The sequence below is a fragment of the Zootoca vivipara genome, chromosome 6 (genome assembly GCF_965207765.1).
Source record: "Zootoca vivipara chromosome 6, rZooViv2.hap1.1, whole genome shotgun sequence".
Taxonomy (NCBI): domain Eukaryota; kingdom Metazoa; phylum Chordata; class Lepidosauria; order Squamata; family Lacertidae; genus Zootoca; species Zootoca vivipara.
Window position 1 is genome coordinate 70,477,299 of NC_142589.1, and position 18,036 is coordinate 70,495,334.

Genomic DNA, 18,036 nt, shown 5'->3' on the forward strand with positions numbered 1-18,036 from the left:
CCAAGTGCGCCTCCCTTGTCCCCAGGGGGTAAGATTTGCATTTCATGCTCAGTGCCATTTTCCCTGCCTTCCAGCCTTGTTGGGGGGGGGGGATGAGGCACTATTCTGAGGGGGATGCATTTGGGGTCCCCACATGAAATGCAGCACTAGGGGGTGGGAATGGGGTTAACAACTTTATGCAGAGGCTCAACCGGTTGCTGCTCTCCATTTCCACGTGGAAAACCATAGTACCTCTATTACTCAGACTGCACTAATGTCACTAGGACCACTAGCAAAGATTACAAACAAATGCAACAGAAGCTACCGGGTATTATCTAGTTAAATAATATAAATAATAGTATTAATGCCCCTCTCGTTGTAAACCAAAATATTGCTCATTTAAAAGTGTTAGCAATACTCACAACTGCACCAAGAGCACCCTGAAATATAAAAGTGTGTATGTAGTTAGTCCTTCCTGAGCAGCTCAAGGATACATCACTGAGGTGTATAAGGGAGAGGACCTCAACATCCAATAGGCAGCATTGCCCTTTATATCCATATGCTGCATTGCATCATAATAATAACCATAATAATAATAATTTATTTATACCTCGCCCATCTGGCTGGGTTTCCCCAGCCACTCTGGGCGGCTTCCACCAGAGTATTAAAATACAATAATCTATTAAACATTAAAAGCTTCCCATGCCAAGGTCCCGAGCCCTCCCCTATTTATTGAATAATAAACACATGGACACCAATATATTAGGATAATGGGCTAATAAAGGCCACAACTTTATTGGTTACAGAATGTGAGTGGTATTGGCTTAGGCACTGGAATTGAACCGACTATCTCTGACTCCTGCCCGCCATGCAGGTAGTCCAGGAAAGGTCAACCACCAGTAGGGGGAGCCCTGTTGATGTACTGAGGCAGCAACCAAGATGTAGAACAACCCTGCCGTGTGGCTGCTTAAATGCTGTAAGCCATGCCCACCTGGCCGACTGGATTGGTTGGCCGGGGGTGTGACACGGCCAGGACTCCCCCATGACGCGGGAGCACTGCCACACCCCCGCTGAACACAGTGAGAGCTTGGGGCTTGTCCACAACCCCACCCGCCAGGGAAGGGGAGTGGCCTACTAAGATCCCAAGAGACACCTGAAACTCTGGGGGAAACTGTGAGTAACCCTGTTGCTTTAGTACCAAACACTTCAAGATAGTATTTCTGGAAATGTGGACTACATACAATATAATAATCATACAAAGGCTTCACAATACTCACGTTCAATTTTTGTTTCAAACCCTACAGTGAAAGAAAAAAAATTAAACTTGTTAGGCTTTCAGGTTGTTTGCACCCCTTATAATCTGCAACACTTGAGAGAGCAGAGTTGTCCATTCTGAAGAGCCATCAATACACAGTCCACTATCATTCAGCTTTAAACACATTTTAAAAAGAAAACCCTGACTAGTTTTTCAGATATCTTTTAAATGAAAAACTTTCTAAAGAAATGACTGAAGGAAATGGTATTATAGTTTGAGGTCTTGTTTATTCTGTTATATTTTACTCCAAGAAGAACCATTTATCCTAAATAGAACCCCATAAGGTGGATATGTACGTACAAAATATATATTTCTAATGTGATCCCATTGAGATCCCAAGATGAATTTTTGCAAGCAGCTCTTAGAAATATTAAATAAAAACATTTTTGGAAATTTGTAATCATAATAATTTTAATCACTTTTTAAAGTATTAGAAATTGTAAATTAAATTGAAACTCTAAAGTAAGTACTGTACATCATACGACATATCATATGTTTAAAACCCATGGTGTTCTGAAGAGATTGGTGGTTTTAGAAGAGTTTGGATTTGATATCCCACCTTATCACTACCCAAAGGAGTCTTCAAGCGGCTAACATTCTCCTTTCCCCTCCTCCCCCACAACAAACACTCTGTGAGGTGAGTGGGGCTGAGAGACTTAAAAGAAGTGTGACTACCCCAAGGTCACCCAGCAGCTGCATGTGGAGGAGCGGAGACACAAACTTGGTTTCCCAGATTACGAGACTCTTAACCACTACACCATGCTGGCTCTTTTAGTTTTGATGTATCTCAATTCTGGGCTGAATAGGAAATACTGTACAGGAAATACACAAAGATTTCAAAATACTCACTTTCAGTGCCCCAGCCACCTGAGGATCCTAAATTGAAAAGCAAATGGAATTACTTGAGCTTTTATATACTCTTAACACTATGTCAGGTGTCCAACCTATACAGAGGACAGTCATCTACTTTGAAGGGTTGTCAGCTATTTAAAAGTGCTCTCTATATGAAAGGAGATCAATCCAAGTCCAGTTACATATAAAACACTGCTTGGGGAGATCTACAATGAGACACCCCAGCTTTAATTTCCTTAATGGTAGCAATGAATGTAGGGGGGCAGCAAATGATGCTCAAATGCTTTGACAATCGCCTAGCTTTAAGAAAGGGCAATCATATTAACTCTGTCTGGTCTTCCCTGATTCGGATTCTATTGGGGGGCGGGACCTACTCGTTTCTTCCTGTTTTCCTCCCACATTCCCATTATGGACTATGTAGACAAAACAATGGTTCACAATGCAAACATTCACTTTATCAACAGCACCCTAAATGGAAATAAATGGAACTTTCTCACTACAACCCATATAATAACCATAGAAAGCTTTCACAATACTCACTTTCAACAGTCCCTCCAAAACCTACAATGAAAAGCAAATTGAACATATTAGGCTTTCATGTTCTTTGCATGACATATATTTTGCAATACTTGACAGAGGACAATTGTTTATTCTGAAGAACCATCAGCACACAGTCCACTTCTACCTTCTAGAAAAGAGGGCTGGCAAATAATATTAGTTGCCAGCCAAATAGCAAACATTATCGCCTAATGAGTTATTCAATGGTTTGTGTCATCCTCTGAGTCACGGAAGAGTTCCTCCTTTCTTCTCTCCCTTCCTCCCATTTTACTGCAACAAACCATATAGTAAACACACTAAGGTTTCACAGTACTCACTTGCACCTTCTTTGGCAAATCAACGTTCTAAATAGAAAAGCAAATTGAATATATTAGATATTAGTGTCTGGCCAAAGTTCAGTATTTAAGGATACAGAAATGTAAAAAATAAGACCTGCAGATTATATCCAAATGCATTAAAAATCCCCGGCTTTAGGAAAGGGCAAGCATTTTAGCTCTGTGAATTCTTCCCTGGCTGAAGTTATATATTGTGACAGAGAATAAATTTTCCTTTCCTCCCCATCTGCCTTCCACATTTCTGCTATACATCATATAGGGAACACACTCAAGAATCACAATACATTCATGGCTGCATTCACATCAAGACCCTAAACAGAAAAGCAAAGCAAACTGATTAGCAAATGGTATGGTGAAATACAGTGGTGCCTTGACTTTAATTTAATCCGTTCCGAAGGCACCTTCGAAAAATTTGTAAGTTGAAAAACGCCATTGGAAGCGCGAATTCCCATAGGAATGCATTGAAAATGGAAATATTTGTAAGTCGAAGCAACCCTACCTAAAAATTCGTAACTCGAAAAATCCCTTTCTAAAACCGCCGCGGTTTCCTTTCAGACATCGAGACATTCGTGAGCGTGCGGCCATTACCCCCATTCGTAAGTCGAAAAATTCAGTTTTCGAGTCATTCGTAAGTCGAGGTACCACTGTATCCAGTCCCAGGTATTCCACCTAACACATAGTTTCATTCTCAAGCAGGAATTCTACCATTTCATGTCGCAAAGATCAGAATATAAAGGCAAACCAACGGAAACTGATTCAGTCTCATGTGTTGTACAGTTGCCTTCATTTTTGCCAATTTCCTTTCTTGAATTATTCCATACCTTATGGAAAGGAGCATCCCTCTCTAACAGCCAGGCTGATAAATTTGGTGTGGAGTTCACTCTCCCATTCATTAAGGTTAGAAGAGCAGATAAAGGAGAGCAGACTGTCCAACTTGCAAAGACAAAGTAATAGTGGAGAAGGGGCAGACATGCAAAAATTGGGAATATTTGTATGACCTTGCTTGGAAAGTCCTCCTTCCTTCCCTCCCTTCCTCCCATATTACTACTACAGACCATATAGTAATCACACAAAGGTTTCACAATACTCACTTTCAACGTTCCTTCCACATCAAGATTCTAAATAGAAAAGCAAATAGAATTTATGAGACATTCATGTTATTTGGACACCTTATAATTTGTGCTACTTTACAAAAGACAATTGTCTTTTCAGAAGAGCCACGAGTACACAGAACTCTATGTAAAGGTATTCTTGCCAAAGTCTAGTTTACGGATACAGAAATTGAAGAAGGGAGACTTGCAGGGGCCTCCTGTTTTGTTTCTCTTTCTAGTTCTTGCACATATGGAGGATCATATCATAGCATGAAATGAAGCTATATGGATATTTGATGTTTCAAAGCCTACAGTGGAAAATGGCATGGTGGGAGATAGAGACACTGAAATGGTGCATAGCACATAGTTTCATCCTCAGGCAGGACCTTTTCCTGAGGGAAAGATCACAATAAATAAGCAAACGGATCTAAAGGCAGTCTTGCATGTCTTCATTTTAGCCAATCTCCTTTCCTGGGTAATTCCATACAATTCCGCAAATGGTACGGTGAAATATCCAGTCCCAGGTATGCCACCTAACACATAGTTTCATCCTCATATTCTCAAGCAGGAATTCAGTCAAAGAAAGGTTCCTTCTATAGTAAGCTACTTTGAACTGGAGAACAGATTGTTCGTCATTTTATCCCCTGGCATTGATATTATATTTTGAGGCACAAAAGCCCTCCCTCTTTCCCACCTTCACTGCCGACCATACAATAAATACATAAAAGTTCCACAATACTCACATCCACTAATTCAGAAACACCAAGACCCTAAATTGAACAACAAATTGAACTGATTAGCAAATGGCATTGTGGGAGATCCAGTCACAAGTATGCCACACAACATAGTCTTATCCTCAGTCAGAGATTTCCCCACTTCATGTAGGAAAATGAGAATTTACAGGCAAACCAAAGGAAACTGATTCACTCTCACATGCTGAACAGCTGCATTCATTTTAGCCAATTTTATTTCCTGAGTTATTCCATACTTTCCTGAAAGTAAGGAAGGCCTCTCTAATAACCAGGCTTATAAATTTGGTGTGAAATCCACTCTCCTCTTCCATTAGGGTTAGAATAGGAGATGGAGAGTTGACTGTCCAACATGCAAAGATAAAGTATTAGTGGAGATGGGGCATAACATGAAAAATTTGAAAGTGTTTTCATGAAACTGCCTGGAGGTTTAGCTATACTAGTTACCTGCCAGCTCCTACTTACAGACCTTTCCTAAAAAAAAACACCTTTATTAAAAACCCTAGATTTTAATCTCCAGTACAACAAGTTTCTGAAGAGAAGGGGATGGAAAAATTGGAAATATTTGTATGACCTTGCTTGGAAAGTCCTCCTTCCTTCCCTCCCTTCCTCTCATATTACTACTACAGACCATATAATAATCATGCAAAGGTTTCACAATACTCACTTTCAACGTTTCTTCCACACCAAGATTCTAAATAGAAAAGCAAATAGAATTTATGAGACATTCATGTTATTTGGACACCTTATAATTTGTGCTACTTTACAGAGGACAATTGTCTTTTCAGAAGAGCCATAAGTACACAGAACTCTATGTAAAGGTATTCTTGCCAAAGTCCAGTTTACGGATACAGAAATTGAAGAAGGGAGACTTGCAGGGGCCTCCTGTTTCCCCCCCTCTTTCTAGTTCTTGCACATATGGAGGATCATATCATAGCATGAAATGAAGCTATATGGATATTTGATGTTTCAAAGCCCACAGTGGAAAATGGCATGGTGGGAGATAGAGACACTGAAATGGTGCATAGCACATAGTTTCATCCTCAGGCAGGACCTTTTCCTGAGGGAAAGATCACAATAAATAAGCAAACGGATCTAAAGGCAGTCTCGCATGTCTTCATTTTAGCCAATCTCCTTTCCTGGGTAATTCCATACAATTCCGCAAATGGTACGGTGAAATATCCAGTCCCAGGTATGCCACCTAACACATAGTTTCATCCTCATATTCTCAAGCAGGAATTCAGTCAAAGAAAGGTTCCTTCTATAGTAAGCTACTTTGAACTGGAGAACAGATTGTTCGTCATTTTATCCCCTGGCAGTGATATTATATTTTGAGGCAGAAAAGCCCTCCCTCTTTCCCACCTTCACTGCCGACCATACAATAAATACATAAAAGTTCCACAATACTCACATCCACTACGTCAGAAACACCAAGATTCTAAATTGAACAACAAATTGGACTGATTAGCAAATGGCATTGTGGGAGATCCAGTCACAAGTATGCCACACAACATAGTCTTATCCTCAGTCAGAGATTTTCCTACTTCATGTAGGAAAATGAGAATTTGCAGGCAAACCAAAGGAAACTGATTCACTCTCACGTGCTGAAAAGCTGCATTCATATTAGCCAATTTTATTTCCTGAGTTATGGAAGGAAGGCCTCTCTAATAACCAGGTTTATAAATTTGGTGTGCAATTCACTCTCCTTTTCCATACAGGTTAGAAGAGCAGATAAAGAACAGTAGACAGTTCAACATGCAAAGACAAAGTAATACTGGAAAATTTGTAAAAATTTGTAAAAAGAAGAAGAAAGTAAATTATGTAAAATTTGAAAATATTTTCATGAAATTGCTTGGACATTCTGCTATACTGGTTGCCAACCAGGAGGATGATATCAGTTATTGATGAGCCTAAGTTTTATAATTCCTTGGTTTGGAATTCAAACTTCATTGAGTTATAATGCCTGCCTTTCACAAATGGAAAACATTACAGTGTAGTGAATTTTCCCCTCAGTGGGATCATCCTATGAGCAACAGAAGACCTTCTCCCTCCCACTACAAATCACAGGGCATGAAGATTTGTCAATACTCACCTTAACAGCTTCTCCCAGAAGCTAAATTGAAAAGGAAATTCAACTTGTTAGTCTGTCATGTTCTCTTAACTGCTTAACATATCGAAATGTCATGTAACACATATTTAGATCCTCAGATATGGGTTCCCCTTTTCATCAGGGAAACATCGGGAGAGAGAGGGAAAGCAATCTGAACTGATTCAGTCTCATGTGCTTCACAGCTGCCTCCATGTTAGTCATTTTTTCTTTACAGAGCAATTCCGTAACAAAGGAGAGGAGGCCGACCAAATTGCAAAGAGAAGGAAATAGTGGAGGTGGGGTATAATGCGGAAAATCTGAAAACCTTTTTCAGAAAAATCATTGGGGTGTTCATTTGGGTATACTATTTGCCAGCCAGATCCTGCTCCCCTAATTTTTCTTAAAAACAAACCTTCTGGATTTTCTCTTCCAGTACAACAATGTTCTGAACAGAAGAAAAAGAGGATGCCAAGGAGATCTACTCCCCACAAGCATATATAGAGAGAAAAGCAAAAAATTAAATGGTTAAGGCAGCAGCCGAGCGAGGAAGGCAGGCATCCCGCCGGCGACACCGCCCAGAAGGAAAGGGCTCAGCTCTCGCTCCGACTCGCCCAGCTCCAGACCAGGGAAGGGGGCTGAAGTTCCCGAAGCTGCCACCGGGGGTGCGGGGTGTCCTCAGGCTGGAAAGAACTTGCAGGAGGATGCGCTTCCCTCATGGGCACACTTTCTGTCTCTCTGCCTCTCTCTGCCCCCCCTCTCTCTCACACATATACACCACCTCCCCCAGCAGCTGGCCGGCAATGCTCCTGCGTGTAAAAAAGATGAGTGATCCTTGCTGTTGCCCCATTAAGGTGAGGGATCGATAGGACGGTTGGGGGAGAGATCTGCTGCAAGCTCTCTCTCCCCCCCCCCCCCGTCTTTTATCCCCAGGAGCATTTAATCCTAACTCCCTCTTCCTCTTGTGACACTCTTTTGTTCACTTCCGTCTGGCAAGTTGTGAAAATTATTACGATAAATGGCCTCAAAAGTTTTGCTTTTTAATATATCTTTTTAGCAGCACCTCCTCCTGTGCCCAGCCACATAAAAGAAGGAGCTGTGAGCTCTAATCCAATTTGCACCCCAAGTACAGTAGATTTGCCTGGGGGCAGGGATTAAATTTGCATCTTGCAAATCCGTGACATTCTTTCGTTTCAAATAAACAAAAGGTGCCTTTTGCAAGTCACTCTCTTGAGCTGGTTTAGGTAGCCAAAGCTTGCCAAATTATAGCAAACTGTTACTGTCTTTTCTTACTGTAATTGCTCCTCTGGGCTGTAGCTCAGTATAGATCACCTGCCTTGCATTGCCCCAGGTTCAGTTACAGGCATGTCCAGGTAGAGTCAGAAACTCTGGAAAGCTGCTGCCAGTCAGTGTAGACAATACTAAGCAAGACTGACCAATGGACTTAGTATAAGGCAACTCCCTTGTTCCTATAAAAAAGGAGCTAAGCAGTTTACATTAAATAATGGGATGAATGGTTGACTCAGTGGATTGTGTACCTGTGAGTACAATATTTGCAGTTTATCAGGTAGCGTGGCAAAGGACATTGTGTCACCGCCACCCCGGACCCCGGTAATTGACAGCATGTGCACTGAACAAAACTGACAGGCTACTTTGCTGAAGGTTGGGTCTCTTGAGAGCATATTGCCATGGCAGAGAATCACATTATTTGGCGAGGTGTGTGTGTGTGTGTGTATTTAACCAATATACTCCAGGGATTGGAGCAATTCCCCTATGAGGAAATGTTACAAAATCTGGGGCATTTTAACTTTTAGAAAAAAGGTAAGTAATTTTGGGTGGGATTGAGAGATATTTTGTTCCTTCTCATAATACTAGAACCCGGGAATATCCATTAAAGTGGATGTGAAATTCAATCTATTTTAGTATTTTAACTTTTTGTACGTTTTAAAGTTTTGTGATTCCCCCCCTTAATTTTCTTGTTTTATCCTTTTGTAAACTGCTTTGAGGTTGTTGCTGTTGTTATTTTACAATAGATTGTAGTAAATAAAAATAAAATAAACCTGAAGGCTAGAGGGTGGTTTGGCAGGGCACATACCAAACTTTCTGTGGGATGCCCCCCCCCACCCCCGGAGCCCTTTCCAATGACTGCCACAGAGAAGCCCGTTTATTTATTTCTTGGAGTATTTTAATCATAGTATCACAGAACTGGACGGTTGGAAGGGACCCCCGAGGGTCCTCTAGACCAACCCCCTCCAGTGCAGGAATCCCAGCACAAGCATCTCTCACAAAACAAGTTTGTTCCATCTTCCCTGTGAACAGCCCTTCAGATACAACAGAATAACAGAACCATTCACAGAGTTGGAAGGGAACCACCAGGGTCATCTAGTTCAACCCCCCTGCAATATGGGAAAGGGATCTCCCCCCCCCCTAGTTTTGATCCTGGGTACGCACCTGAAAGAGTTCAGACCCTGTACTGAGTGGTCTTATTTGGGATGGAGCACACAGAAAGGCATGTGAATATCCATCACCCACTGTGGTGTGCATGGTGAGCTTGGATGGCTGTGCTCAGGTTATGGAACTCACTCAAGGAAGAGTTCCATCTCTTGGGCATCAGCTAAACCCAACAAAGTTTAAGTGTACATTTCAGTATTAGACAAGTGATATTTCTTCCATGCCTGTCATTGCTGGTGGTTTGCAGGGGTGTTGCTTTGTATCATGGGCGTACCCAGGATCAAAACTAGGGGGGGGGCAAGGGGAGGGGCCAAGGCACGGAAGGGGAGGGGCCACAAAGTGGGCGGGAACAGCAAACTCGCGCTCCGCCGGGCTGTGCCCCTCCCTAGAAGCAGGGCTGGTGGGCGGAGGCGGAGCCCAGCCCAGCGGAGCGCGAGTTCGGCGTTCCCACCCACCGCGCCGCGCTCCCTGGTTCCCCGCCGCGCTTGGCCTTGCCTGAGGGCGCGCCGGGGAGCTGGAGGGACGGTGCGGCGCGGCGGGAATGGCGAACTCGCGCTCCGCCGGGCTGTGCTCCGCCTCTGCCCACCAGCCCTGCTTCTAGAGTAGGGCAGCTGCCCTAACTTGCCCCGTGGTGGGTACGCCCTTGCTTTGTATGCTTTCTTGGTTTCAATGACTATTCTTCTTACATTACTTCTTAGCCATCCTGAGGCACCTATTTTAGGTTGGATCCCAAGTGCTTCAGTTAGATGTGCTTCACAGTTGCCATCCGACTGGGGATGGTCAAATATGTCCCTTCTGGTTTTTCTCAGATCCTCATTTTCCCAAAGGAGAGGATACCAGACAAACCAACTCACAGGGACAAAGGGATAGGAGAGGGACATAACATTTGAAAGGTCTCTTTCAGGAAATAACTAGAATTTTTTCCCAGCCTCCATTCAAAATATTGTTTTGTTCCAGTATAAAAAATTTCCCAAAGTACAGGACCCCACTGCCCCCCAACAACACCTCCCCAAAGAACAGTATAATGACTGGGCCCAGAATAAATTCTACCGATTCAGGGGCTTTTTCAGTTAGTTTCCGATTCCCAGAATCCATCAGGAAACTCCCACACAACTAAATGTTACAAAATAAATAAATAAACATTTCAATTGAAAAGTCACAATGAGGATTGTATACTTACTGGAGATCTCTTCTTCCTCTGTTGTTGTTTTTACAAAGGGAAACAATAGTGGGTTTTTTTAGTTTTTTGCTTTTTAGTTTTTCATATATTTTATCATCAAATATATTCAAAGAAAATACAGAAAAGATGAGATTGGTATTTATATCTATTCACATCCCATTACTGAGTATATTACAGGAGAAGCACATTATATTTGCTTCTGTTTCTGTTCAAATCTCTATATTACAGCCAACTGTCAACATACATGAGGGTTATGTTCCAGGGACAACGCATGAACCAAAATTTTGTATAATCAAAACACATTCTCCCTGCCACATCCAAACACTCTCCCAAGGTGGGGTTAGCAAAGTTTGCCCCCTCAAATGTCCGCCCCCCTTATTTATTTACGTTTTGCCAAGTGAGTAAAGCTGAATGTTCACAAGTTATGAGTTACCAGTATGAGAAAGAAACTTGAGTTCCCACTGATGTGCACTTAGCACCCAATGTACATTAAGATGCTATAGAAGTCCTCAATTCCCACTAGAAATCCAGATTTCTGGCGGTCTGCAAGCTGCAGTTTCCGGAGGCAGCACTATCTGCTCACATTATGCTGAAAACTGTCTCATTGTTATCCATAATATATGCATGGTTATCTATCAAAAAATATGTATCAAATCGCATATTATTTTACTTTTACCAACAGGCAGCATTTCCTCATATTTTCATATGCTGCATATTAAGATCCAAAAGACACCTGAAACTCTGGGGGGAAACTGAATAACCCTGTTGCTATAGTACCAAACTCTTCAAGATAGTATTTCTGGAAATGTGGACCAAATCTAATACACAACATAATCCAACACTACTACAAAAATAAGAGATAATTCAGCTGCAAAGGGTTCCTTCTATAGCAGGCTGCTTAGAACAGAAGAACTGATTGCTTATCATATCCTTCTCTGGCTGCGATCATATTCTGAGGCAGAGAAGAACTTCCTCCTTGCCTCCCTCCCACCTTTTCACTACATACTAAATAATAAATGCACAAAAGTTCCACAATACTCACGCCTAGTACGCTGGGCACGCCAAGTTTCTAAATTGAAAAACAAATTGAACTTATTAGGCTTTCAGGTGCCGTACATTACAGATGACTGCCTTTGAAAACAGATAACTGTCAACAGACAGTCTTCAATTAAAATGTGTTCTCTTTTGAGGGGATGCCTGGTCCAAGTCCAGACCTTTCTCAAAAATCCTTGTGTATTTGGATACAAATTAAGAGAGGATGCCAAGGAAATCAGTTTCCCAAAGCAAAAGGACAGGAACAGAATCCAGTCTGTGGTTATACACAGTAAGACAATTTTAGACCCTGGACTGATCGGCCTTATGGGGGCACTGGGGCTGGAAGACATCTGAATCTCACTTTGGACTTCAGAAAAGGCCTGGCTCTGGTTTGCATCACTAACGGTTTGCATCACTAACTGTGTTGTTGTTGGTGAGTGTGAAAGAAAGGGCCTTTTTGGTGGTTATGCCCAGTCTTTGTTTCAATGTACATTACAGGAAGAGATAAGTTACTACCGTATGTCTTCCATGTTTCTTATTGCTGCTGTTGTTTTGTTTCATATGCTTCCTTTGCTTCACAGATTCTTGCTTTTATTATGGCTCCTAGCAATACTAAGGGACCTATTCTTAGGATGGATATGTGAGATATGAACATTTTAATACAACCCAAATTACATGGGGTTCAAGAGATAGAGCACTAGGAGAATTCAGATACTCCAATTATTCATGTGGCATTCACACTTCAATGTTCACAAAAGCTTTACACCAACAGGAAACCCAAGATTGTCATAGGAAGTGACAATATACAGTAGATCTGCAATTCACATGGGTTTCATGTTTCGGGGGTTTACGTACAAAGGCAAAACCATGCAAAGTGAGGAAGGCCCCATGGAACCAGACTCTGGGAAGGCTGTGTGTGACCTCTGGAAGGCTGTGGGAGGCTCCTGAGAGATATGAAGGGATGTCAATCCAAGTCCAGTTACATATTACACTTTGCTTGGAGAGACCTACAATAAGACATCCCAGCTTTTATTTCCTTAATGTCAGTACCGAATGTAGGGGAGCAGCAAATGATATCAAATGCTCTTCACAAATGCCTACCTTTAAGAAATGGCAATCATATTAACTCTGTCCCTTCTTCCCTGGCTTGGATCATATTTTGAAAAAGAGAAGAACTAAATGGAAATAACAAATTGAACTTCCTATGTTTTTGTGCTAAATTTTATAATTCTCCGCTTGGGTTTCAAAACTTGCCTGCCTGTAACAAATGGCAAGATCATAGCCCAATGAGTTCTTCCATTGCTGGGATCATCCTCTGACCACCTCCTTCCTTCCCTTCCTGCTTTCCACATACGATATAATAATCATACAAAGGCTTCATAACACTCATGCTCGATAAACCTTGCACACCCTGTTGTTTGCACCCCTTATAATTTGCAATACTTGACAGAGCACAATTGTCTATTCTGAAGAACAATGAGTACACAGTCCACTATGTAAAAGTGTCCTCTGAGAGAATATGTGGCCAAAGTCCAGTTTAAGGATACAGAAATGTAAGAACGGAGATCGGCAGGGCGCAGCAGATAATATCTAAAATATAATCTTTAAGAATTCCTGGCTTTGGAAAGGGCAAGCATTTTAGCTCCATCAATTCTTCCCTGGCTGAGGTTATATATTGTGACAGAGATTAACTTTTCCCTAACACGAATGGAGAACAACCCTGCCGTGTGGCTGCTTAAATGCTGTAAGCCACGCCCACCTGGCCAACTGGATAGGTTGGCCGGGGGTGTGTGACACGGCCACGACTCCCCCATGATGCGGGAGCACTGCCACACCCCCGGTGAACACAATGAGAGCTTGGGGCTTGTCCGCAACCCCGCCCCCCCAGGGAAGGGGAGTGGCCTACTAAGATCCCAAGAGACACCTGAAACTCTGGGGGAAACTGTGAGTAACCCTATTGCTTTAGTACCAAACACTTAAAGGTAGTATTTCTGGAAATGTGGACTACATACAATATAATAATCATACAAAGGCTTCACAATACTCACGTTCAATTTTTGTTTCAAACCCTACAGTGAAAGAAAAAAAATTAAACTTGTTAGGCTTTCAGGTTGTTTGCACCCCTTATAATCTGCAACACTTGACAGAGCAGAGTTGTCCATTCTGAAGAACCATCAGTACACAGTCCACTATGTAAAACTGTCCTCTGAGACAGTATGTGGCCAAAGTCCAGTTTAAGGATAAAGTAATGTAAGACAAGAGACCTGTAGGGCACAGCAGATCATACCTAAAATATAATCTTTAAGAATTCCTGGCTTTGGAAAGGGTAAGCATTTTCCCACTACAAACCATATAGGAAATACAAAACAAAAACAAAAAAATCACAATACTCACTGCCAAGACTCCAGTCACGTCAACACCCTAAATCAAAAAGCAGATTAAATGGATTAGCAAATGGTATGGGAGATCCATTCACAGATATGACATATAACACATAGTTGGATCATTAACATATCAAGTACTAACAAGAATTCTTTCAAAGCATTAATTCTATCATGCAACAGCAAGCTATCATTCGGCTTTGAAACACATTTTTAAAAGAAAACCCTGACTAGTTTTTCAGATATCTTTTACATGAAAAACTTTCTAAAGAAATGCCTGAAGGAAATGGTATTATAGTTTGAGGTCTTGTTTATTCTGTTATATTTTACTCCAAGAAGACCCATTTATCCTAAATAGAACCCCATAAGGTGGATATGTACGTACAAAATATATATTTCTAATGTGATCCCATTGAGATCCCAAGATGAAAGTTTGCAAGCAGCTCTTAGAAATATTAAATAAAAACATTTTTGGAAATTTGTAATCATAATAATTTTAATCACTTTTTAAAATATTAGAATTTGTAAATTAAATTGAAACTCTAAAGTAAGTACATCATATGACATAGCATATGTTTAAAACCCATGGTGTTCTGAAGAGATTGGTGGTTTTAGAAGAGTTTGGATTTGATATCCCACCTTATCACTACCCGAAGGAGTCTCAAAGTGGCTAACAATCTCCTTTCCCTACCTCCCCCACAACAAACACTCTGTGAGGTGGGTGGGGCTGAGAGACTTCAGAGAAGTGTGACTAGACCAAGGTCACCCAGCAGCTGCATGTGGAGGAGCGGAGACACAAACTTGGTTTCCCAGATTACGAGACTACCGCTCTTAACCACTACACCACGCTGGCTCTTTTAGTTTTGATGTATCTCAATTCTGGGCTGAACTTTTTAGGTGTTTGTGTAGTTTGGCAAGGCCAAAATTGTCATGTTTTCAAAATTTCAAAACCTCATAACTCACAAATGGACTGAGATGAAAAATTAAAATTTTAGCTTTAACTTAGTTTGGATCATTCAACAAGTGTACAAAATATTAACAAAATTGGATGACATGAAGTAAAAAAGTTGGATCACTTGACATGGAATGACCAAATTCCATCCACAGACAAGGATTCCTCATTTTCATGTAGGAAAGATCAGAATATACAGGCAAACGAATCAGAACTGATTCAGGCTCATGTCCTGTATCACTGCAGTGTCTCCAAAAATTTTTACACATCACTTGGGAAGACAGGCGAACTAATATCAGTGTAGTTACAGGTAGGTAGCCGTGTTGGTCTGAGTCGAAGCAAAATAAAAAAATTCCTTCAGTAGCACCTTAAAGACCAACTAAGTTTATATTTTGGTATGAGCTTTCGTGTGCATGCACACGAAAGCTCATACCAAAATATAAACTTAGTTGGTCTTTAAGGTGCTACTGAAGGAATTTTTTTAATATCAGTGTACTGCAAGAAGCAAAGATCACCAGTGTTGAAGCAATGATTCATCAACATCCGCTTCGCTGGACTGGTCGTGTTGTGTGGATGCCTGTTGATCGTCTTCCAAAGCAACTACTGTACTCTACTCCAAACTTAAAAATGGAAAGTGTAATGCTGGTGGTCAACAAAAGACGTTTAAAGACTGTCTCAAAGAAAATCTTTAAAAATGTACTATAAACACTGACAACTGGGAAACACTGGCCTGCGAGCGCTCCAGTTGGAGAACAGCCTTTACCAAAAGTGTCATGGGCTTTCAAGACAATCAAACTCAAGACGCAAGGGAGAAACGTGCTAAGAGGAAGGCATGCTTGGCAAATCCACACCGTGATCAACTCCCGCCCAGACACCAATGTCCCAACAGTAGAAGGACGTGTGGATCCAGAATTGGCATCCACAGTCACTTACAGACTCATTGTTAAAACCGTGTTTATCGAAGACAATCTTACTCGGCTACGAGAGATCACCAAAGAAGAAGAAGACATCATTTTAGCAACTTGGCTTCCCATGGTAATTCTATAACATCCCTAAAGGTGGGTCCCTCTCTAACAGCCAGACTGGTAGATTTGGTGTAGAGTTCACTATCCTTTTCTATGAGGATTAGAAGAGCAGATAACAGAGCAGACATTTCAACTTGCAAGGACAAAATAATAGTGGAGTTGGAGTATACAAGGAAAATCTGAAAAAAAAATCATGATATTGTTTGGAAGTTCGGCTATACTGTTGGCAGCCAACTCCTGCTTACAGACCTTTCCTTAAAAGCCTCTCTTAAAAGCCTACATTCTTATTTTCAGGATAAAACTATTTTCTGAAGAATACAGGAAACAGGTTCCCAAAACAAAGATATACAGACAGTGCCTAGGCTGCGGGTATTTAGAAAGGCAATTTTAGACTCTGGATGGACCTAGAATTGCATTTTGCAACGGGAGGTTCAAACAAAACAGACCATATAGGATATACAGAAGGATTTCAAAATACTCACTTTCAGTGCCCCAACCACCTGAGGATCCTAAATTGAAAAGCAAATGGAATTACTTGAGCCTTTATATACTCTTAACACTATGTCAGGTGTCCAACCTATATAGAGGACAGTCATCTACTTTGAAGGGTTGTCAGCTATTTAAAAGTGCTCTCTATATGAAAGGAGATCAATCCAAGTCCAGTTACATATAAAACACTGCTTGGGGAGATCTACAATGAGACACCCCAGCTTTAATTTCCTTAATGATAGCAATGAATGTAGGGGGGCAGCAAATGATGATCAAATGCTTTGACAATCGCCTAGCTTTAAGAAAGGGCAATCATATTAACTCTGTCTGGTCTTCCCTGACTCGGATTCTATTGGGGGGGGGACCTACTCGTTTCTTCCTGCCTTCCTCCCACTTTCCCATTATGGACTATGTAGACAAAACAATGGTTCACAATGCAAACATTCACTTTATCAACAGCACCCTAAATGGAAATAAATTGAACTTTCTCACTACAACCCATATAATAACCATAGAAAGCTTTCACAATACTCACTTTCAACAGTCCCTGCGCAACCTACAATGAAAAGCAAATTGAACATATTAGGCTTTCATGTTCTTTGCATGACATATATTTTGCAATACTTGACAGAGGACAATTGTTTATTCTGAAGAACCATCAGCACACAGTCTACTGTGTAAAAGTGTCCTCTGTTTGAGAGAATGTTTGGCCAAAGTCCAGGATTTTAGCCAACTTCCTTTCTTGAATTATTCCATACCTTCTAGAAAAGAGGGCTGGTATATAATATTAGTTGCCAGCCAAATAGCAAACATTATTGCCTAATGAGTTATTCAATGGTTTGCGTCATCCTCTGAGTCACGGAAGAGTTCCTCCTTCCTTCTCTCCCTTCCTCCCATTTTACTGCAACAAACCATATAGTAAACACACTAAGGTTTCACAGTACTCACTTCCACCTTCTTTGGCAAATCAACGTTCTAAATAGAAAAGCAAATTGAATTTATTAGATATTAGTGTCTGGCCAAAGTTCAGTATTTAAGGATACAGAAATGTAAAAAAATAAGACCTGCAGATTATATCCAAATGCATTAAAAATTCCCGGCTTTAGGAAAGGGCAAGCATTTTAGCTCTGTGAATTCTTCCCTGGCTGAAGTTATATATTGTGACAGAGAATAAATTTTCCTTTCCTCCCCATCTCCCTTCCACTTTTCTGCTATACATCATATAGGGAACACACTCAAGAATCACAATACATTCATGGCTGCATTCACATCAAGACCCTAAACAGAAAAGCAAATCAAACTGATTAGCAAATGGTATGGTGAAATACAGTGGTGCCTTGACTCACGAATTAAATCCGTTCCGAAGGCACCTTTGAAAATTTTGTAAGTTGAAAAACGCCATTGTAAGCGCGATTTCCCATAGGAATGCTTTGGAAACGGAATAATTTGTAAGTCGAAGCAACCCTATCTAAAAATTCGTAACTCGAAAAATCCCTTTCTAAAACCGCCGCGGTTTCCTTTCAGAAATCGAGACATTTGTGAGCGTGCGGCCATTACC

The 18,036-nt window shown here is 41.1% G+C and overlaps 1 protein-coding gene across 9 annotated transcripts in view; it reads right to left on the minus strand.

The window, feature by feature from the left end:
• Positions 1–18,036, minus strand: part of LOC148685409 (uncharacterized) — an 85,157-nt gene that overhangs the window by 40,773 nt on the left and 26,348 nt on the right. For 4 of the 9 annotated variants that reach the window (XM_088672542.1, XM_088672539.1, XM_088672540.1 and 1 more), the window contains exons 20-21: positions 6,972–6,992; positions 6,291–6,317 (exon numbers count right to left, since the gene is read on the minus strand). In XM_088672542.1, coding sequence (XP_088528668.1) covers positions 6,291–6,317; positions 6,972–6,992 — 48 coding nt within the window. Of the gene's footprint in view, positions 1–82; positions 420–1,256; positions 1,278–2,143; positions 2,171–2,686; positions 2,708–3,021; positions 3,049–4,130; positions 4,158–4,873; positions 4,901–5,546; positions 5,574–6,290; positions 6,318–6,971; positions 6,993–18,036 lie in introns of those variants that run through there. The other 5 variants (XM_088672541.1, XM_088672538.1, XM_088672534.1 and 2 more) reach the window with 4 other exon arrangements.